A 22,606-nucleotide genomic window follows, 5' to 3' on the forward strand; every position below is an offset into this window, starting at 1 on the left:
TTCTATGGGCGAAAAAAAAAGAGCAGTCTGAAATCACCAATAGAGAAGAACTATTGTCGCCATAGCCGCAACTCATTACCATTATCACCACGGCGCCATCGTAAACGACCTGCAATGTTGCATTGACGTTCACGTCCGGGTGTGCGCATTTCTCGCAAGCCATTTTTCGATCCGCGGACAGGGTAGCTCACTCCATCCTCGGTGTTTTGCGTCATGAGGTAGTGTTTTTCCTTCTCCGCCGCTGCATATACAGTATCTTTATTTAAACGAAGTGGACGAGTCGGCAACGAGCGCGTAGGGAGTAGAAGGCGATGGTGACCAGCGCCGAAGCTTTCTTCTTATCAAGTTGTTAGCGTTGCCTGCACGAACAGCTGAATGAAGCAAGAACGAGGTAAAATGGGCGCTATACCTATGTCCTCCTTTTCCCCTCTTCCTGCATCTAATCTTTGCTCACATGCACGAAAGTTACCGTTTAACGGCGCGAGGTTGAGCCATGTTGCTGCAGGCCCTGCATATGATGTAACAGAGAGCAGGGCTCCCGCGTGCGTGAAAAAAAATAAAAAAGAAACGGGCTAAAATGTCTCTTGCGTCATTCGAAGAAAGGTGGAGTTGTAGTGTCCTGTGCCTTTATTGTGTGCGCTTGTCCCAGACCGCCTGTACGCGCCCGGGTGCGTATTGGCGCTCGACAATACAAGCCAATGCTAGCAAACATTTGCTATCGCAGATGCAGTCGCTTACTTGGAAAAAAAAAGAAAAGAAACGTTCACGCATTCTTAAAAGAAAGCCTTACCCGCTTCTATCTATTTTTAAAGCGAAGTTTTTTACCTCTACTTCACCAAGGGTTCTGTCGCGAGCGTTGGTGTCAACAGAAAATTCCCGCGAACAAATAAAATAAGTCACTGGCACTGCCAGGAACCGAACCCGCAACGAATAGAGAAACGAAGCGAGAGCCCGTTGCTTTACCGATTGAGCTACGAACCCACGCAGGGACGGGGGAGACAGACGGTACGCTCACCGAGCACATTTGTGGGTTTATCCCTCGCGTTCTCGTTGAATGCCACGTAATAGCGTCACGTGACCTCTAGCGCCGCTGTGCGCTCCGCCCACGGCGCGTGTAGCGGCCGTGTGCGCGCCTTGCGCAGGCGCTAGGAGTTGGCAAAAATTAAAGCTCGCACCAACTTATGGCATCTCACTTTTTCTCCGTCTCTGCCGCTGATCTCGTCGCCATCGTCGGCGGCTACAAAGATGGAGGGGAAGTGAGATCGTGTAGCACCGGGTTTGAGCTTCCCTTCATTTTACAAAAAGGTAGTTTCCACTCACGTTCTTTGCTAATACAACTCAAGCAGCCACCATTCATGGATCATGCATTGATTTGACCTTAGGAAAGAATATCTTTTTGAAATAATAAAGGGTGGGGTTAAGTGGATTTCACTTGTCTCTGGTTCCACTTTTTGTAGAGCCACGTCGCACGGGTAATCGCTGTAGGTGTCTTTTACAGCTTCGCTTTCCAACCACCTCCACAGGGTGGATTGGCGCGCTTTTTTTTCTAGTATATATCTGGCTAAACACTTCAGAAGGCCTAAATAAATCCGCAGCCCTCCACTACGGCGCCTCACAGCCCAGGTGCAGCTTCGACGCGTAAAGCCTCCAAAATTTGAAGCCATTTCAAACGCACTTAAATTTAGGAATTTTGAATGGCTCATAAGCGGTGCAGCTGTTTCGCTACGAAGAAACATACACACACTAGCAAGCAGCGCAAAAAAAATCAAAAGGAAAGAACAACGCAAGAAAATTACGCCCTTTTAATGCAAAAGCATTGTGGCAGTGGAAACTGGTGAATGAGCCGTGGGATTGTGACGGCAGCTGTCATCTTAATGCGCCAATCGCCCTGAGTGGGTATGGAGGAATAGGAGCAGGTTCCCAGACCCGTCGGCGGCCCCGCAGAAACCGGGTCCCAGACCCACCGATAGAGGGCATAGAGGTCGCAGTGGTCTCGCAGGGGCGAGTTCCTCTGCCTCCCGCTAGGGGAGGGAGCTTCCCCTTGCTGACGTCTAGCTGACGATTCCTGCAGTGCGCGAACAGTAGAATTGGCGTGGCGATGGCGCTGCCGTTCTCGCCGTTCTCGTTTTCTGTCGTTGACGTTCGAGCCGACACAAGACGAGAACCAGAGCACATCTGTTTCAGCATGCTGTGCAGGGGTTGGAACTAGGTTTAATTTTTTTTGTCGTTCTTTATCTTTCATCCACCTGTGTTTCTTTTAACAACGACGTTTCTACTCAAAAGCAATGAGTATACATTGGAGCGTGCATTGGACCGGCTTTAAGTAGTTTGTTTTTTAGCAAAGTGTGCAGGCGTATTGAAACGACGCGTATTCACACTGCTAATGTAGCTAATATTTTTAGGCGTGAGGATGACTACCTGATGATTGCGCGAAGGGGGTTAAAACATAAAAACGAAACCGTCACGGACGCTTTTCTGTAGTGTTCGATGACCTGAAGTTCACTCATGAATTAACGGATGATGGCGCCTTGCAGTTTCTCGAAGTCTGTTTTACTTGTAGAGATAAACACGTGTGTTGGGAGTACAGGCGGTGATCCAAAAAGGCAATTTGGTGTTGTCGTTGTGCGCAATCGAAGATAGTGAAAAGGTCTAGTGGCGCTAGCTGTCTCCGCGGTGCCTGCGAAAAGTCCTGCCAGCACCAAGTAGCCGAAGGCGTTAAGTACCAAGTAGTTCGTCCAAAAGATGCACCTTTCCTTCGGGAGGTCAAGGCGGCCGTGGTAGAGAGATTCTTGCGGGACGTTAAGTTAGGGTCACGACGTCAAATTCGGGGTCCGAATCGGCCCATGGTTGCACCTTATGTGCACAACGTGCACAGCGTGGTGCCCACGTCGTGTTTTCCGACGTGGGCACCACCCGTGGAAATTTGCACGAATGTGACCAGCAATGAACAGCCGGAAAAACAAGTATCATTACGCCAAGAGGCACGCCAGACAGTTGGTTGGGTGCAAAACAGGTGTTGTGTACATGGTGACGTCTTTCCTGCTGAAAATGTCGCATCGGCCGGACGGGTATAGTTGCAATGCGTCCATCTCCGAGAGCACCGCACAGCTGTATACGGGCGCTATCTGAAGGGGGGGGGGCGCCGATCATTGCCGCCACTCATTTCTCCCCGCAGTGGTCATTTTTCCGTCGCTACTGCGCTGTTGCTTTCCCTTTCTGCGTGTAAGTAAATAATTCCGGCTGATGGAACCCGAGCTCGTCTCGTGCGGTATTTCTATGTTGTCTCGTTTTTACTGCGCTGTCGAAATATATTTTACTTTCCCTTGATGCGGCTTCCTTATTCTTGATTTAGCAACGTGGTAGGTGGGTTAAAGTTCATTGTGCATATGTGATTTAGCGAAGACATTCACAGAACAATCAATTTGTTCAGTGTTCAGATATGCAGCTTTATTAGCTCACACTCCTCGTGGCTAGACTATTATGAGAAGTTAAACGACGCTTACAACACATAAATTAGTTAAACGAAATTCTGGTTAGTTAAATGAAACGGGGCTGGAAGTCAAACGACGTGAAACGAGTCAAACGACGCTACATTTTCATACTAAACCCGGGTTTCGCACGACAACTGGCGCTCCTGTTTCCACCATGCGTACAGAAGCGCCGCTACACCTGCGCATTAAGCAGCGAGAAGAGACGGACGAAATAGGTGGCGCAGCGCAGCGCAGCGCCAAGAGCATGACTGCGAGCAAGAAATTTGACGCGCCTCCTCTTTGTTGCTGGCACGGCAGTCTCTCACTCATGTTGACTTCGCATAAAAGACGCGTTTTCCGCCATTAACTGAGCTAGCTCTCGCGCTGAAAAACAAACAAACGAATAGGGTAACAAACCTGGAGCTGAAACGAATTAATGATGTCAAGGAAATGCGTATCGCGGTGCATGCAACTGACGCGTCGCAGCTTCCACATTTTTTCGGTGCATGCCGGCGTTCCTCGTGGTAGTCTTTTGATAACGATGATGAAGTACACACTAAACTTTCTTACACCCTTTTTGGCCGAAAAGGGTGTAAGGATTAAAAAAGGGTGTTCGTGTGAACACCCTAAAAGGGGTGTAAGGTTGCTCAACACCCTAAAATAAGGGTGTGGGCAGCGGAGCTACGCGTGACGGTGTGGATGGGCCGAGAGAGCAGCATGGCATAGAGACACATTCAACACGCACAAGTCACACTTGACCATTAAATGAGTTGAGCAAGAAAACCAACAAGATGCCTGGGAACAGCGAATACACAATTACTTAAAAATACATCTGCTCTTGCTTATACATACAGGAGAGGCAAGTCCTGCGATAGAGTCGGTGGGCTTGTCGCAAAAATAAGATACGTTAGCGCTAATTTCAGAATTATGCATTTTAGTGTGAGCATATACAAATAAGCATGCGGATTTGCAAAAACTTTTTAATCGCGAGGTGGTTATGTTCAATAAGCCATAGAAGTTTATTAAATACCAAACAAATATTCCTCGTCATCTCAACACCCCTCAAAAAGGGTGTTTATTATTTCAACACCCTTTTTTCCCAAAAGGGTGTTGAAATGTAATGCACCATGTAAAAGACCCACTGACTGCAATGACTTGTGTATCGGAAATCTAAACCTTCACAGACATATGCGCGAAACTAAATATTGTTTTGGCTTCCCGTTTCTCTTTATAGATCGGCGGGGACGAACATTTAGTCCGCATTTGTGCACACGGCTCGCACTCTGCCACAGTTATTCCATCCACTTGAAGATGAACGGTTGCCCGCGAAGAATAACTGCCGTATTCGGTCCCAGTTAAGATTGTGATGTTCGTTTCCCCGAAGTCTGGTGCCGATCAGGAACCCCATCGCCTGGGCTCCGGTTGATTTGGCAGGAGGCTCGTAGGACGATGGTGCTGAAGTTCTTGAAGAGATGGTGGTCGGCTTGGCTAACTCGAGGCGTTTGGATTTGATGAAGAGAAGCGAAGACTTTATAACTATTTACATTAGGATGCCTGGGTACATGAGTAATAAAAAGTAAAACTTCAAACTTCAGTCAGGCGCTAGATCGAAGTGCGTACAAGTCACTATAGAGAGCGTCAAACTCCGTCTAACTCTCCTATACTCGGAGCGTACGCAAACCTCTCGAGCGACTATACTACGGCCGGAACTCTGTTCCCGCCGCAGGACCCGTCTAGTTGCCCGGTAAACAGCGACACCGTTAACTACCGACGCGATCCTCAAGTCTACTGCTCCATTAGGGGATCACAAATCTCAACCTAGTTTCAACGGTCGAGACTCTTGCCTCGCCGGGAACTGCCTAGCTGAGAGCTCAGACAAGAACGCTCTTTAACGGCCAAGTTCGGCCTTATAACACCTCGGTAATACTCTCTCTCTCTCGGGAACGCCCCTCCAGCTTCTGTTCACGCGTAGGGGAGTGCCCAAATTCACATAGACAGCGTAGGGGAGTGCCCAAATTCACATAGACAGCTGTCACTCAGCCATCTGCGCCACCACCTACAGGTCAAAAGCCTGTGCGCACACGAGCAAGCACGCGCCGGCGAGTACACATACCGACTCCGAAGGGTCACGGCGAAATGCGACGGCTACCGAAGAGCAGCCGTTCCCTCGCTGGCGCGGTACAAAGGGATCTCGCGGAAAAGCCGCCGCTGCCGTTCGTTGTCCGCTGCGCACACAATCCTCGGAACTTGGCGGGGCCGTCTGCCTTCGTAAAGGGGATTATTCCAGCGGAATTCTCTCCATCCAGACAAGCCGTCTCCCGAACGTGCCGCAGCGAATTGACGACGGCAACAGCGTAATGTTGGCAGTGCTGCGCCTCCGGACAGTGCGGCGGGGATCTACCCTTTCACACGCAAGGCCGGAGCGCCTGGCCACTGACCTCGTGAGTGGGCCTTACGGTCCCTATTTTTCTCCCTTTTGCCTAAGAGTGAGGATGGGGCCCGGCCAGGTGGTGTTGGTTCGGCTCTTTCATGAAAGAGCTGGTCTCCCGGCAGCTAACAGCAAAGGGAAACGGTGGCTTTTGTCTACGCCATTACCTCAGGTAATGGCATAGACCATCGCTAGTCACCATCGCTACACCTGGGCTAGGAGGTGCGTCGCAGTGGGGGGATGTAGGTAATTTACACCACTACCTGGCGCCGAAATCTCGGCAAACTGGCGTGTTTGTTTACCGCCTGGCCACTTTCCCAATGGAAGCTCGACGCCTCGGCCCCTGAGCCAACGCTTAGTGGTGTTTTGGGTGGATACTTCGTGACCACTTGCCCTCCGATGGTTTCCTTGGGCCGCTTGGCTGAGTGTTTTGCCGGTGTTTTGTAGTCTGGGCTGCCGGTCATGCATGGGCGCGGGCTGACGCCCTGCCCGTGCGTCCGTGCGCGACGACCTTCTGACGGAGGGCTTTCGGCGTCTTCGGCACGAATTGGTCGTCGCTACCGCGTCTCCCCTCGAAATCTTGCCACTGTTAGTCCGAAACTAAAAGCAGTGAACTCGCCGCGCCATTGCCTGTTCCTGCTCCTCGGATTGACGTGTCTGTGACGGAGACCTTCACGACGGTAGCGACATAAGAAACGATTTGCGTCTACTGCCTCATTACGCATAGTCAAAGTTAGATTAGAATTAAAGTCGCCGCAGCAGTAGCCGAACATAAGTGTGTTATTCACTCTTTAAAAAAAAGTCGGGGCATTCACTAATGGAATACTAACAAGTTACTTGTCCCAGTATACACTAGGTGCTCAGTAACTGGAGGTAGTAAATGTAGCGCTTGTCAGAATTACTAACCGAAGCAGGCAGTAAGCACCACTACCCTCACTAGTAAAGTCCCAGCGATAGCACTCTTCTGAGCTACATGCGTTTACTAACTGGCCATGAGTCATAAGCACGACCTTAATCTAGTGCATACTGCTTCCTACACTCAGTTAATTTACTAACCACTGTGGGGAGCGCCTTGGCACACCTTCTAGCCTAGAGGGTGTTGCCCGGAGCCCCTCGCTGCGAGCTCCCTTCCCTTGCCCTCCTCGCCTTCCGTGCGGCCACCGGGCCGCAAGACGTGGAGACGTCGGCACCCAAGGGATGGCGCTGGCGGACACGGAGCAGAAGCAGCGATGGGGAGGAGCGGTCGGTGGGGCTGAAGAACCGCGCGCGGGGACTCGGGACTCGGGAGGGACAGAGTGTTCTTGGCTGGTGTGTGTGTGTATGCCCGGACGGGCGACAGCGTGTTGGAGGATGTGAGTAAAGAGTTCTTTCACGTAACCGCAGTGTACCTCATTCCTGGGCATGCCGTAGAGAGAGGCCCACACCACGCAGTTGTTAGTGGCACAGCCTACGCACAAAACTGCGGGGTAGTAAGGTTCGTAAGGAGTTAGTAAATACGGCCGTTACTACCTTTTTACGACCTTTTTTATTAAGAGTGTTGTTGCCTCCATAGCTCGTTTTATACTTAGACATACGTGAAGTAAGAGACCATCAAGTCAAAGTGATTCAAAATCACTCGTCGGCAGTACATTAACAAATACATTTGCCCTTAAGCATTTTACTTTGGATAACAACCAATGTCATTACAGGGGAAAAAGAGAGAGCTTCGCACCAGAAGAACAGTCGCGGCGCTGGTAGTACAAGTCATAAAAACGCAGGGCAGAGTGCGTCACCGAGCGGGTCCGGTAACGGCCATTTCTGAACTGCCGTCGTGAATTTGAATGCACTTTTAATGGAACCAAATCTTTCCGAATACATGCATGGCAGTAGTTTTTCGTGTACCTAGTTCCTGTGTTCTCCCATTTTAAGGCGCGTGTCTTGAAGAACGCGTGGCCACTGACAAGTTTCAGGTCCCTCGTATTATACTTTATTAATAGTGGAGTCGTTACAGGCTTAGTTAATAAGCACGTTTACATGAATGCGACAGAAGCGTATCGCGTTGGTTAGTCGAATCGGGCGAATGCGACGCGATTGCGTTTACATGCATGAGCATCGGATAGTATACCGCCGCCTTGTGTCATATCTGGGAGCTGTGGGGTCGCATTTCCGGCGTTACCAGTTTCCGGTAGCCGGCAAGTTGCTTGAGTGAGTGCTAACGTGGCTGAAGCGAAACCTGCGGCTGGTTCCCCGATCCACCCGATCAACTACGACGATCGCTGAGCTAAATGTCTATACATTCCGCGCGTCGTTCGCAAGAAATTGATGCAGCAGGCAATCGTGACGCATTTACTTGCCCTCGGAAACGGTCCGCGCGCACGCCGGCCGCGCCTGCCTGCACGGCCCACAAAGCGCTCGAACCGGCGCAGACCACGGTAGCAACAGCTTGTCGCCACTCTTCCACGTCAATCTAATCGCGACAAAGAAGTCCCACATGCGAGAGAGTAGATGCTAGTGTGGTGAAAAATTGTGCTAGGGATTGTTATCAGCGCTGATTTTAAAAGCGGCGATCATATATCTACCGCGATGATATGCTTACCCGCCGCGGAGGTTCGAGACCCGGTACCGCGGCGTGCGGTGCGGCGAGCGACCGAAAGATGGCGCTACCTGCGCGGAAGAGACGCCGAAGTGGGCAGAGAGAATGGAAGCGAAAAAAACCCTGGAGACTTATAGGACAGAGAAACGGCAAATTAAGAAGGAGGGATTCTATGGCAGTACGAGAGGCAGTGCGTTGCTCTTCGAGGCACGGGCAGGGTGCCTGAGAACCCGGGCATACACGGGTAGCTACAGGCAGCAGGATGAAACGTGTGCATGCTGCGGCAGTGATCGGGAAACTATAGACCATATTGTCAGGAGCTGCACAGATATACGGCCACCGCGGGGTGAGGGGGAAACGACGCTGGCGGAGGCCTTGGGATTTGGGGCGAGGGGGAACCTCAACTTCAAGGCCATAGAGGTGACGAAGAGGCGACTGGAGTGGTGGTGGAGGAAAAGCAGGGAAGGGATGGGTACGCAGGTGGAGTAATCATGCGGACGAGAATTTAGAACAGCGAGGGGAGAAAAAAGGGGGGTGGGGGCGATGAGCTTAAAACAGAAAAGAGGGAGAGATGGGAGGGAGGAAGCAAATCTATAGGTTAACCTGGGAGTAGGGCATGTAAACGTAATAAAACAGGCAAGTCGGTTGCTGACAACCGACGCCCCGATTCAAAGGGAAAGCCACTAATCATCATCATCAATAAAGACAGGCCACGGCAGATGTCGTGGTCACCGATCGCTCAAACGACAATTATCACAGAAATAAAGTTCCACATACGAAAAGGGGGAAATATCCGCCACGATGCTAAGCCTAAAGTTCCCGACACCCGAGCCGAGCCTAGAAATGCGATGCGACTGCCGCTGCATGCGTTCGGGAAGTCGCATTTCCGTTCTCGATCTACCCTGGTTTAGCGCATCGGATGCGACGCGTACCCCTAGCGAATTGTCCTGCTTACATGCGATGCGATGCGGTATAGTAATGCGACAAATCAAATGCGATAAGCTGCTGTCGCATCCATGTAAACGCGCTTAATGTCTCGCATACTAACTATGCATGCACTTCTCGGGGCCGACTGTGGTGTCCTGGGAAACACCTCCCAACCGTTACTTCTACCTCAAATACAGTTGCGCCACGTTTCGCCGCTAAAACTGCTCTATAATCGTATCGAGTTTAACCCCTTCTGACGAGTAGTTAGTTCACAGTGCAGTTGCAAAGACGTTTAGTACTTGTCGTGCTTTACAAATTTTCAAATTTATGGACTCCTAGGGAAAAGACGTGGTCACGTAAAACGTCTCTCAACCGTGTTCAAATCCGCTGTCGACGTTTGACCGCTACAATGGCGCTCAGTGTCAACCTACTCACACCTAATATTGCCAGCGGCAGTTTTAAAGCGAAGGTCACGACGCCGCCACTACCGCATGCGTTCTGGCCTGAGGTGCCTGAGGTGCTCGCGTAATGCTAATACCTCCCGCTATCTTCTTGGCGGATCGTAAACCTTGTAGACGGCGAGGCAGCGCAGAAGGTTTCGTCATCGCCACAGTCGTTACAAACCAGAAAGCCTCAGAATTCCGGTAGACGGTGCCTTGCGCTAAGCGAGTAGCACGGCCTGTATGAGAAAAAGGTGGCACACCACGTATGCGCGTGCATGTCCTTCACACAAGGCGAGAGAAGCGGGCGCCGGCAATCGCTACGTCCCAACAGTTGTCACCGAAAAGGGCGGCTAACGACGCGGCGCATCAGCGATCGCTGCTCCCAAAGGCATTACTGCATTTCTGCCGTTTTCCAGAACTACATGGCGTGAAATTTTCACCTGTTTATTTGTTGAGATCATTGAAATCACCGTCTTTATCCCATTCCAGACCCGCGCTATTCGCTGAGACCTGGATGCCTCGTGTTTCTCGAACTATTGGAGGTCCTAGAACGCAGGAAGGGCTGTCTTAGAAATGCGGGGTGCTTAGTGTCGGTGCTTAATGTCAGTACGGTTTGTGGCTATGCGGAACTAATCAGCCGGCGAAGTACGAATATATCGCTGCCTGGCGTAAGTAACGCCGTATAACGTATTATTCAATAAGGGTGATTGAGATGGGAAAGAAAGCATGGTGCAAATCGAAAATGTTTGTCAGTTGCAGCGCGCAAAGAAATATGTCTAAGTAGCTGTGACCATCACTACCAGCCCGGTGATGACGTAAATGGAAAAATAAAAAACAGATTGGCGCAGCTTGGACTAGTGGTGCAGTGCTGGAGAAACCGCAGAGCTGGTGGCCCCTCTCCCTTCGTCGGAGACCCGGCTGTTGCACCTCACATGGATTTCCGAACTTGCCGCTGAATGTTCTCCGTGACCTGCAGGTTCGGATCTTTTTGTCCGCAGGCCTTCACACCTCTTCCCAAAGCGGGCCGCGTTAGCGCGCGTTAGAACCGCGCGCAACCGGCTCCGCGAACTCGGCGTCTGTAGCGCGGGCTGTCCTGTGTTCCCCTCTTCAGGCGAGAACGCACGTGAACTGGCGAGAAGAAGAGCACGCGAGAGATCACGCCACGAACGCTGGGCAGAGTGTTCTCGAAGGTCGAGCTGGACGACGCCGGGCGCTCCTCACGAGGCGCACGCTCGCGTGCGTTCGGTATTTTTCTTGGTATTTTTCTGCGAACTCCACCGGCCCAAACTCAAGCTTAGACAGCTCTGTTGTTAAAAGGGCGGGGGTCTGTTCCCTTGCAGGATAAGACATGTGGTTGCCTGAATAAACCTTTTCCTTTCCTTTCACTCGAAATTTGTGGACAAAGTCACCTGCTTGCTAGCGTTGCGGACGCGTCAAATCACTTCCACCCGACTGCGCACGAAAATCACAGTGCGCCGCCGGCTCTGTCGCATTATAATCCAAAACTCTGCACATAAAGGACTACGTGCTTCGAGGTAACAACACGGCCGCTTTTTTCGCGCTGACTGAAGGCGCGTGGGTAATGCTATGCGTGCGCGTTATTTAATGTGTGCTCCCGAAATAAAGTTTCAGCCTTTAATTCCATTCCTTCCTTTAATTTAATTTAATTTGATTCCTTCAGTTTCATGCCAATTCTGCGGAGGTAAACTGTTTTTTTACTAGCTCGACTGTAAAGGTAAAATTCCTTCTGTTCTTCGCGAAAAAGATAAAAAAAAACACCTCATCATCTCAAAATTCCCCGCGGTATTAAGGATAGCCAAATAAATTTTATGCGTGCAGTCATTGGTGAATAGAATGCGAACGCGAAAATATGAACCAGAACACGCAAAACTAAAGAATACTGTTCCTGGAGGTCCAGTAATGGCGCGCACTTGGTATATTTGCGAAGTCACATTTCCCAGCTTTTTCACTATAGCTAAGCCACGCGTCAATTTGACTTGCATGGAAAGAAATCGCGCTATTTGTGTGTTCTGGTTCTTATTTTCTTTATTGCGTTTCATTTGTCCTTGACTGTACGTACGTATATACCCGACATGCATGATTTATGTTTGTTTATTTTTTTTTTTTCCTTTTTCGTTCCACTGCGCTGATGTTTTTTTTTTTTACTGCTATGTAAATTATGCCTGATGTTTCCACGTTTTTCTGTTATTTTTGTTGTTGCTGTTGTTGCCAGTATTTTACACCTTTATGTAGTTCCGGCTGTTTCTATTGACGATTAAATTTCCTTTCTTTAATACAAAATTCTCTGAACCTTCGAGCGGACTGTTTGCATTTGGGGTCCTGTCAAACTCGGACGTTTTTCTGTCCCTTCTTCCTGGGTGCTGTTGCTGGTGTAAAAATAAACGCCAAATTAACTGAACTTGAATTTGAGCAATACGGTGCCCCGCAGCCTCCATATATAGGCTGGCAAAGAAAATTACCTTGTTGAACACGAAGACCTGCTGTTATTCTTCTGTTCTTAAATTAGAAGGCTACATTTTTTTAACTGCTCCCGTAGACTACTATAATATGGCGTCTTCAATGCGCAGTCTAGTAGTATCGGGTCTTTGATTTTGTGGTGGCACATTTTGTAAAAAAAAAAAAAGAAAAACTCCGACAAAAATAATGCAATATTTGCTAACGAGGTAAAGTTGCAAATAAAAGTGAAATCGTGCTTTTAGCAATGCCTATCAGGTATTCGGGCGTAATTGTCATAAAAAATAATTCCATCGCAATTATTTTGGAGCCGACAGTCTTACCCTGGTAATGTTTGGTAACGGGAAAGAAAGCGGGGACGTGGAAACATGCATGAACCAGAGATCACAAAAACGCAGACTGTCATTTGCGGATGTGAAATAATGGCGTGGTTAGGGGAAGTGCTTTCACGGTCCTTCGTTAACGAAGGACCGTGTTAAGCACTATGGTTTACCTTGCATAGAAGGAAATCGATAATTTCTGCTCCACATTTTTGGTCTTCGTCTTTTATTTGTCCATCACTGTGCCCTAGGGAATTGATAACAGCGCAGAAATGAGGCTGTTGAATTTGTACAATCGACGCGGGCATTTTATGTGTGCCGTTCTAACACCGTATATACTGTACGAGTGACTGAGAGCAGTTTCCATATGTTATTATGAATAACACCAGTAAGGCATTTTGGCTGTGCGCTGGCGGATGGCCGCTTAATGATTTTCTTTGATTTGTAAAGTTATTATGTCTTGGTCGCACTGTTAAAGCATATGGTGGTGAAACTTGGAGCTACTAAATAAGATATGTCTCCGAAGTGAACGAAGTGACATACAGGGTGCCACAGCAAACTTGCAACGAATATTTAAATAAAGACCAAGTGCTGTAGTGAAATTGGACCAACTGTATATCATCGGTCGTCACATACCCTACTTACAGCAAGTGTTTTAATTGCTGAAAATTGGTGTTCATTGCTTGAATTGGTAAATTTTAAAATTATTGGTATGATCGCAAAGGTGTCAATTTAAAAGTTGTAGAGCGCCTCACAAAACCGCCGAATCACGCATTATCTTTTCAATGAGAGTTCCGCGGTTGCTTTTTTTTTCCTTTAAAAAACGAAGGCCCCCGAAATACGCGAAATGTGAAATGAATTAGTACGGTCTTGCGCGCCGCTTTTGAAGCGCATCCAAGCGCACTTTGACGGAGTCGCGGCTGCATTCCTATTACAGGGATTGGTCCAGGCCGTCATGCTTTTTTTGTGGTCGCGATATGAGCTCCAGCCTCTGACGCATTAATAAGCGTTACCTGCTCTAAGAGCACTTGGCATTCGTAAGAGCCTGTGGGTGCTTGTTTTTTCTTTTTTTTTTTTTTTTGTCATTTTCGGTCGAAAGAAGCCGTCAAAATTTTTTGCGCAGATGCATGTCCCTCAAACTCGTTTTCGGCTGAGCGGCACTACAGGTGTGTGTCGTCTTCACGTACAGTAATGGGTTTCGACTGTCGTGTAGATGAGTCAATCGACCGTCCATCCTGCATGGCGAAGCCCTGTCGGGGGCGGTGATAAACGAATGCAGCCGTGCGGTCGACAAAGGTGTGTAGAAGGCGTCTTATATTATATATATATATATATAAATATGGCTGATTACACAAGTGCTTCCGTTGGGATTTTGTCCCATTTTAACCGCATTTCACGGGGTTTTATTTTGTCCCCTTCGCCCCTACAAAATAAGCAAGCAAATCGCATCACTGCGAATTAAGGTTTCCTTTTTTAGGCAGTTTGCCACTTTCGTGATAAAATCAACAGTTAAGAAGTTGACCAATTAAACATAATTAATTATTTTCAGTACCGGACAAAATGCTGGTTGTAACTACACATAACAACCGGTTATATGAGGTGGAGTATTTTGCTGGTCCAAGTTAGCTGACACCATGTATGTGGTATTGATCGGGAATCATTGGTGATTTTTATTTCTTCGCGCATTTTCATTTAGCCAGGACTATTTTGTTTCAAGTGGAAGCCCCGTTTAGGGACGATAAAAGACGTAATTGGGTTCAACCCGATTTTCCTCATCAGCGTTGGGTGGGGGGGGGGGTGGGGGGGACTGAGAATGCGGCCGATATTGGGTTTCACCCGTACTTACAATTAAAGGGACCAAGAACAGCCCAAGTGGCGCCACGTCTTTAGAGGTCGGCGGCACTATAGGCAGGGTGAGCAAGTGTCGCATAGTTTCATTTTTCCGTCTATGAGAGCTTCACCCATAGTAAAGCACTCAGTCACGCGTTTTTCTAGATGCTTGCCGATTCCTTTTGTGATTTCTTTCCCTCAGCCCGCATTTGTCCCTCAAATTATAGGAACCGACCATGCGCTCACCCAACAGAGGTAAAATAAACGTGCCAACAGTTGTTCAGATAACTCGGCTGATCAACACTCCGTGCGACCTCAACATCAAAGCCGCGTATAAAGTTGTCCGCGGAACATAATATCCTTCACAGAGACACCCCTCGAAAAAGGAAACATGCACCCGCGTACGCGCAAGATTGCAGCGCGAGACCAACTAATTATTAAGCACTCAGGTTGTCTTCGTTATTCCGCAACCCTCCCTTGCAGGCGCTTCTTGGACGCATTAAAACAAAAACTTGAACATAAAAAATTCTCGTCGTCGCCGTCGTTCTCGGAAAGAAGCGGGCGGAGTATAGATCCAGCATAGAGTCAGCCAGTTACAACACGGAAGCCTTGACCGAGCGCTCTTTCGCAACCTAACGCGCCCTTGTTTACATACATTGCGCATTGTGAGCTTCGTCTTGATAATTTTTCCCGAGAAAAGAAAAAAGAAAGAAGAAAGCGAGGTTGCGCTTGAATCATCAATATTTGGCCGCCGAGTACGACGCCTGGCCGATTGGGCCGCGCGTGACCTCGTGCGCGACACGCGCGCGCGCGCGTACGCACGCACTCCAGGGCGACTTGGGCGGCACGGCCAACAGGGGGCGCCACTCGTTACGCCGGGAGTCGAAGCCGGCGGCCAGAGGAGCGGCAGCAGCTGTTATCTCCCTACATCCGTTTTAACACAAGCTGGCGCGAGCAGCGCTTTTGCTCTGCGGCGTGCACCGGAGAGACCCGCTGACTGGCGGCGCGCGCGCGTTGAGCGACTGCTACACTTTGCGGGCCCGCACGCACGTTCGACGCGGTACGGCCGACACGGCGCTCGCTCGGGGCCCGCGATGGCCCTGCGGACCAACGCCAATGGAGTTCGGATACGGCGCACCCTGAGCCTGGCGAACGCACAGCAGATCCAGGAGTACGAAGCCAAGGAGCGCAGCCTCGCCCCCGACTTGCCGTGAGTTGCCGCCGCCGCGTGACAACTGTAAACAACGGACTCGGTTGCGCTGCTTGCCTGCCTGCACCGCCCCCCTCTCGCGTTGTTCGAATTACGCGCCTCGACGAAAGTTGCTAGACAAACGTTATTCGGCGCCGAGCAATTAAGCGGGCCCGATCAATCAAGCCGTGCCGCTATTACGGCGTTGGTAGTGTTTCGGGCCTTCTTTTCGCAGTGCTTACTCAATCGTCATAAAGTGAAACATGACGATTTAATAAGCACAGCTCAATCCCCCGTCCCGTAAAAGGACGCGAACAGAGCGAATCTTGCATTATTTTTATGAATCGGACAACGGCCAATGGTGAGCCGCACGGTGGTGCACCCCTTTTGCTTCGACGTTTTTTTACTGGCGTTTCCTCTTCAATGGGCTAGTGGCCTTTTGCAGTGGGCAATAGGATCGCAAAACTTTAGACGGATTGGATAGACCTGGTGATTTCGAGCAATGATCTTAACTAGTCCTGGCGTAATGGTGAATACCGGTTTAGCGGGTATCAAAAATTAAAAAAAAAAACTTATTTTGCATAAGTTAGTGCAACCCCCTAATCGCTAACAAGAATTTGTTGTTTGCGTGTTTTGAGAGTTTTCTCTTTGCTCTATTAGTTCTTTCCTTCTTTTTTTTTTTTTTTCACTGAAGATGAGCAGTCCAAGCAGGTAACTGATGCCGGAAGCACCTCGGCGAGTTGAGGCCCGCCGCTATCCGACGACGAACGCATCGGTAGGAGGGTTTGATAGCTGCAGGCGATCTGGAAAGAATCCACATCTCGTCCCGAGCATCGCGCTCTCCTCACCCGCCGCCCTCCTCGCTCTCATTTCTCCCCTGCCCGTCTCAGCGCGATGACCGCTTATTTGCATCTAGCTGCTTCGTTGGGCTAAGGGTCGGATCATTGTTTCCCCGTGACTCGTCCCCACGAAGTCTCGCAACAGATGAGTGGCCGTGCCGGCTTGCTCGTCGTCATCGAGCTGGTCATCGGTAGCGGGGAGGCGGGAGCGTGACGCCAGGGAAAGTCGCCGATACCTGTGAGTGTGAAGCCTGCGCCGGTTGCGCGGGCACATTCTAGTGGGAGAAAAGCCTTAGGTAAACCCTGGCCGCCGGCGAAATAGGCGGAAAGTACGGGTGGCCGAAGGAGAGGCGACCAACGTCATAGAGGCGGCCAGCTATTGAGTATGCGCGACCAGTGGACGAGGGGGTGGACCAAACGTGGCACTCGGCTGTCCCGCTTGTCGATCTAAAACCACTGGGACCGCGAACATTCGCGGGACTCGCCTCAACGTATCAGTCGTGTCGCTTTGCGAGGCGATAAGCCGCTGAGGTAGGGATTCAAAAAGGCCTTTTATTTTTATTTTTATTCTATTTTTTTTTTTTGCTGCCGCTTTTTTGCAGCAAGAACCAAAGTTCTCGTTATTACGACGGGGGGGGGGGGGGATACTTTGTGTTCAGTTATTTGCCTCTGGACGTTTGACTGAGATTTCGCGCCTATTTGCGTTTGTGTGGGGGATGATCTGATGCAAGCTTGCGTAAGCGCACGCTCATATCCGTAGTGGCAAAAAATAACTAAAACCATAAATTTGCGGGGAAAAAAATCGCCCGTCCCGAAAAGGGAAACTTTGCAGGGAATAACGAGTCTCGAGGGTGTTCTAGAAGCTCGTTTGTCACACAGCGCGCGCGTCTGCGTGCCTTGCGATCCTCCTCTTGCTAGGCTGTACGGTCGACCAATTATGAGAAAAAGAGGGTGCTCAATTTTGAAGAGACAACATTCTTGGTGCGTTTGAGAGAAACAAAAAAATGTTTGCAGCTTAGACGCTTGTGACTGCGCTGTATTTTCTTTTTAAAGGCACCAAAATACGATTTGCCGAAGCCGGCAATCCAACCCTTGAGTAATTGCTTTGCAAATATAATTATAGTACCCCTTACACGGCTCCGTGACTAAGCCGCACTTTTGCCAGCGTGGCGCTCCCTATTCTATTCGTGGCTTCGTCAGCTGTATTTCGATAAACGAAAAGCAGAAAAGTCTGCGCTAGTGAGATTTCAGTTGACATTTGCGCAACTTCTGCAGTACAGCTATCTGGAGCCATTGGCCTAATCGGGTTTAACAGGTGAAGGGCAGCTTCTAGGTATGAAACCCGCTGATTATGTAGATAATTTATCATCTGCGCTAAGCTGAACATGTTACTGGGCGTATCCTGCGTCATTACACGTGTGCCGCATTTCTGGATTTTAAATCGGCAACAGCAAACTCTGGACTGAAAAGGAGAGGGAGTGTCTTTTCAATAAAGTTTGCCAGCAACAACAAAGCAGTGCATTGTGCTAGAGCTATCCTGCAAAGAACAATTAAAGCGGAGTGCTAAAGTCTCGAAAATACCTGTGTGCCGTCATTTCGGCGCACGGCAAGATCCCCGGTGCTCTAAATTAACCGTATAGCCCTCCGCCACGGAAGCCTCGTGCATGCGTTAGGCGCACAGAACCCCAATTTGAATTCGGATTCGAATTACCGAAATAGCAAAATGACGGCATTTCTTCAGCGCCTGCATGACGCGCCGGGCAACCAGGTTCGGTTTCCGCCGCTGGCCTCGTCTTTCTTTTGCGGCCTGAAATATATGTCGCTACCCCCTCAGCGGTTCTCCTTTGTGTTTGCGAAGGGGACTGCGGACAACCACTGACAACCGTCACGAGAAGCGTAGCCGCAGGATTGTTTTTAACTCGACGTAAGCCTCTGCGGGGCTTGCGACGCCATAAACGAACGTGTTTCTAACGTATATTATACCTCCCCAAGAAGCCAACCGAGGTGCATGTAAAATGGCGGCGGCGGGCGAAACGTCGCAGCGCAATAGTGGATGTGGCAGGAAATAATTTTGTAGTGATAGGTTGGCAAGAAAAATAAAGGGTGGGAGGATTAGAGATTACAACCGGATGCCTGTTTTTGCTACCGGCTTGATGTACTGCATGCCAATAATGCACAGTACACGACCGTTTGGTTTGCTTTATTTTACTGCAAAGGTCCTTTGGAATTGTGTTAAGCTTCTTTATCGTTTTTTTTTTTCTGGAGCACATAATTAGCCCTCCATGGCGCAGCCCCGGGGAAATTCAGTTAATTCTGGCATTGATGGGAAAAGCTTTATGTGGACGATTCTTTTCTCATGATTCTTTCCAATTCTTTTCTCATGATTTGAACCCAGCGCGACAGGCACGTTTACTTTCCCAGCCAGCCTCTTTATACGCCATCTCCTTTACGCGTATATAAACGATGCGAGCAAGGACGCGGGTTCGATTCCCGGCCGCGGCGGTCGCTTTTAGGATGGAGGCGAAAAGCAAAAGCGCCCGTGTGTTTGAGATTTCGGCGCACGTTAAAGATCCCCAGGCGGTCAAAATTAATCCGGAGCCCTCCTCTACGGCGCGCCTCTTCGCCTGCGTTGCGTCGGCGCGTTATACCCCACAATCAATCAAACGGTGTTGCAACCCGCCGCGGTGGCTCAATGGCTAAGGCGTTGTGCTGCTAAGCCCAAGCACGCGGGTTCGACCCCTGCCTTGGTGGCTGCTCTTCAGGAGGAGTTGAAAAGCCACAGGTGGTCAAAATTAATCCGGAGCCCTCCACTACAGCACGCCTCATAGCCCAGGTGTGCGCACAAAACTTTCTTACACCCTTTTTGGCCGAAAAGGTTCTAAGGATTTTGTCCCATGGCGGACACCCTTTAAAGGTGTTTTGGCTAAAAAAGGGTGTAAGGACGAAAAAATGGTGTTTGTGAACACCCACAAAAGGGGTGTAAGGTTGCTCAACGCCTTTAAATAGGTGTGTAAGCAGCGTAGCTGCGCGTGACGGTGTGGATGGGCCGAGAGCGCAGCAGGACATACGGACACATTCAACACGCACAAGTCGCACTTCACCATCAAATGAATTGAGCAAGAAAACCAACGGGATGCATGGGAACAGCGAGTATATACTTACTTGGAAATACATCTGCTCTTCTTACTTTTATAGCAAGTCGAGGAAAGTCCTCTGGTAGAATCGGTGGGCTTATCGCAAAAATAAGATAATTTTGCGCTAATTTCGGAAATATGCATTTTAATGTGAGCATCTACAGATCAGCATGCGGATTTTCAAAAAAACGTTATACTCGCGAGGTAGTTATTATGTACAATAAGTCATAAAATTTTATTTAATACCAAACAAATATTCCCCGCCAGCCCAGCACTCTTCAACACCCTTTTTCCCAAAAGGGTGTAAAGCTACAAATTCGGGCGTTCGAAACTAAGAAAAAGAGTGTAAAGAAAAAGGGGATAAGAACAGACTACCAACTGAAAAAAAGGATGTGGGAAACCTCCAACTTCGGAGGTATTTCATACCCGTTTACACGGGTGGACAGAACAAGTTCAAGCGGAGTACGTTTTGTACCTCGCGATGTTTCACGCAACATAAATTGGCACAATTTATTACAAGTAAAGCTGTTTAAGCTTGAACTAGGTTCGGTGGCGTTAGCAAAAAAAGACAAAACTGCGCCCCCTTAAAGGGTGCACCACCGCAGATAAGGTATAACAGTGAAGCCCGCTTTGGAGCCTGTTCGAGTGCGATCACAGAAGGCGCAAGCGCATGCACTCCTCTTACTATACCATTTCAAATGTAATAGTATTTTGGGGATTCTAAAACGCAAAAGAAATGGCGCAGCTTGCAATGACGATGCAGGGCTGGAGAAACAGCATAGCTTGGGGTCGACCTAGCTTGTTTCCTCCTTAGATCAGCTGTCAGTGTGGGGGACACTGTGGAACAGCCTTGTAAAATCCGGTTTAAACTTGGCCTTACTCCTCAGCGCTTATCCTATAACTTGTAAGAACATCGCAAAGCCTAGAAAACGTAGCAAAACTTTGCAGCGCCGGAAAAAAGCTGGGTCGGCACCCAGCTCCGCTGTTCTTTTCTTGCAGCTGAATAACATCTATTTCCCACCCTTTCAACACCCTACAGAAAGCCAAGCGTGTTTCAGTCGGTAAACACCCTTTTCGCCACACAAGTCTTTTTGTAATTTGAAAGGTTCAAATCGATATTTCACGTGCCAAAGCTAAACTTGGGGCATTGGGCGCACCGTATATGGAAGCGAGCGATTATTGCACACGAAATATTCTTGCTTTGCTTTTGAACATTTCTTGCGAGTCGACGAGGGTATGAGGGGATGTCTTGTTCTTTACAGTGCAATTATACATGCATGCATGCATGCCTTCCATTGACGTCTGAAATGAGCACCTTTTTCCACACCCTTTCAATACCCTAAGAAAAACCAAGGGTGTTTAAGTTCATCCACACCGTTTTTTTTTTTTTTTAAACGAAAGAGTGTAGAGCTGCCCGCAGGGGCGCCTTGTCTATTCAAGGTGACGGTAGTGGCGACACCGCGGACCCCGAGCCCATGTGGGTTGGACCCACCCACGCCCTTGGCTGTGCGTGGCTTTGCCGTGTCCGGGGAAAAGGGCATCCTGGTGGTTGAGCCAAAGCCAGGGTTGTTTTGGACCTTTATGGCCCCCTGGCAGAGGCAACACACCACTTCGGCCCCCGCTTCCTGTAGACGGTGCCCCCAGGCTGACCCGACCTGGGGGAAATCAGCCAGTCGCCTTTTCCTGTCCTCCTCTCCATTCTTTTGCTTTCCTATTGTCCTTCCTAACCCTGTCCTGTCATCTTCTCTCTTCTTCATTTCTCCGTTTTCCCCAGGCGGCGAGGGTTAACCCTGTGCGAAGGCTTCAACCTAGATCCCGAGCATAGGGTTATAGTGGCAACGTACAGTTAGCGTGCGCTGCAAAGCCACGTTCCCTTGTTGGGCTCCGTGGTGGGTGACTGGCCTTGCCACCGAATTCATTCCATAGTTTATGGCTTCCCTCTCCATTCCATCCAAACGAACTGATCGGCCTCCGAAACGAGGCCGCACCGAAGAAATTTTCAAACCGATTTCTAACCTCGCCTTCAACAACCCTGACAACTTCCCACGCTTCCTAGTGATGCAGTCAGCTGATAAAGAAACTCCCGTTACCAGCAAATCTGTATTTTTGGTTGCAAAATTTATTGAAGGTTTGATAGGAAAAAACTATGAAGCGAAAAAGCTCAGTTCTGGAGACCTGATGATCGAAGTCAAGAGTAGAGAGCAGTCCAACACTCTTTTGAAGCAAACCAAGCTAGCCGACCTTGAGATCACAGTAACTCCCCACCGTACCCTTAACAGCTGCCAGGGTGTCATCTCCGAATCAGAACTGATCAACGAAACAGACTTTGACCTGCTCGAAGGTTTGCGCGAGCAGGGGGTAACCGCTGTGCGACGCATCACCATTAGACGGGACGGAAACGAAATTAAGACGAAGCACATAATACTGACCTTTGATCGATGCACTTTGCCAGAGTACGTAAACGCAGGGTTTCTGCGCTGTAAGACCAGAGTATACATACCAAACCCGCGACGTTGTTTCATCTGCCAGAGGTATGGGCACGGCAGCAATTCGTGCCGAGGAAAACAAACGTGTGCAAAGTGCTCTGAGCAGGACCATTATGCTGACGACTGCAAAAGCACACAACTAAAATGCAGCAACTGTGGAGGACCCCATGGAGCATACTCTCGCTCTTGCCAGGAGTTTAAGAAAGAAAAAGAAATCATCAACCTAAAAGTGACGCAAAATCTTTCATTTCCAGAAGCCCGTAAGCGTTATGCTCTGCTCCCTTCAGGGAGCTACGCCAGCGCTGCCCGCCGGGGGTGGGGCGGCGTCTGGTTTCTGCGGCCACTCAGTATAGTGAAACTGACTTAGTGGCGCACACACCCCTCGAGGTGCTGCCCCTGGCAGGCCAAACAACTCGTGCATCGCCAGCAGTGCCCGCAGGCGTTGCACCTGACCAGAATTGCTCTGGGAGTGGCGTTGCTGTCGCTCCTCAAC

At 49.4% G+C, this 22,606-nt stretch overlaps 2 protein-coding genes across 4 annotated transcripts in view; one reads left to right on the forward strand and one right to left on the reverse strand.

The window, feature by feature from the left end:
• LOC144149810 (uncharacterized) overlaps window positions 1–22,606 on the reverse strand; it is a 218,989-nt gene that overhangs the window by 124,291 nt on the left and 72,092 nt on the right. The gene's annotated exons all lie outside the window — the stretch shown is intronic.
• LOC144149790 (diacylglycerol O-acyltransferase 1-like) overlaps window positions 15,355–22,606 on the forward strand; it is a 148,774-nt gene continuing 141,522 nt past the window's right edge. Inside the window, exon 1 of one of the 2 annotated variants that reach the window (XM_077681435.1) lies at window positions 15,355–15,675. In XM_077681435.1, coding sequence (XP_077537561.1) covers window positions 15,560–15,675 — 116 coding nt within the window. In that variant the 5' untranslated portion in view covers window positions 15,355–15,559. The remainder of the gene's footprint in view (window positions 15,676–22,606) is intronic. The other variant, XM_077681450.1, reaches the window with a different exon arrangement.

Source organism: Haemaphysalis longicornis, unplaced genomic scaffold, assembly GCF_048455015.1.
Source record: "Haemaphysalis longicornis isolate Haplotype H1 unplaced genomic scaffold, Haemaphysalis longicornis Haplotype H1 scaffold_1, whole genome shotgun sequence".
In the NCBI taxonomy this organism is placed as follows: Eukaryota; Metazoa; Arthropoda; class Arachnida; order Ixodida; family Ixodidae; genus Haemaphysalis; species Haemaphysalis longicornis.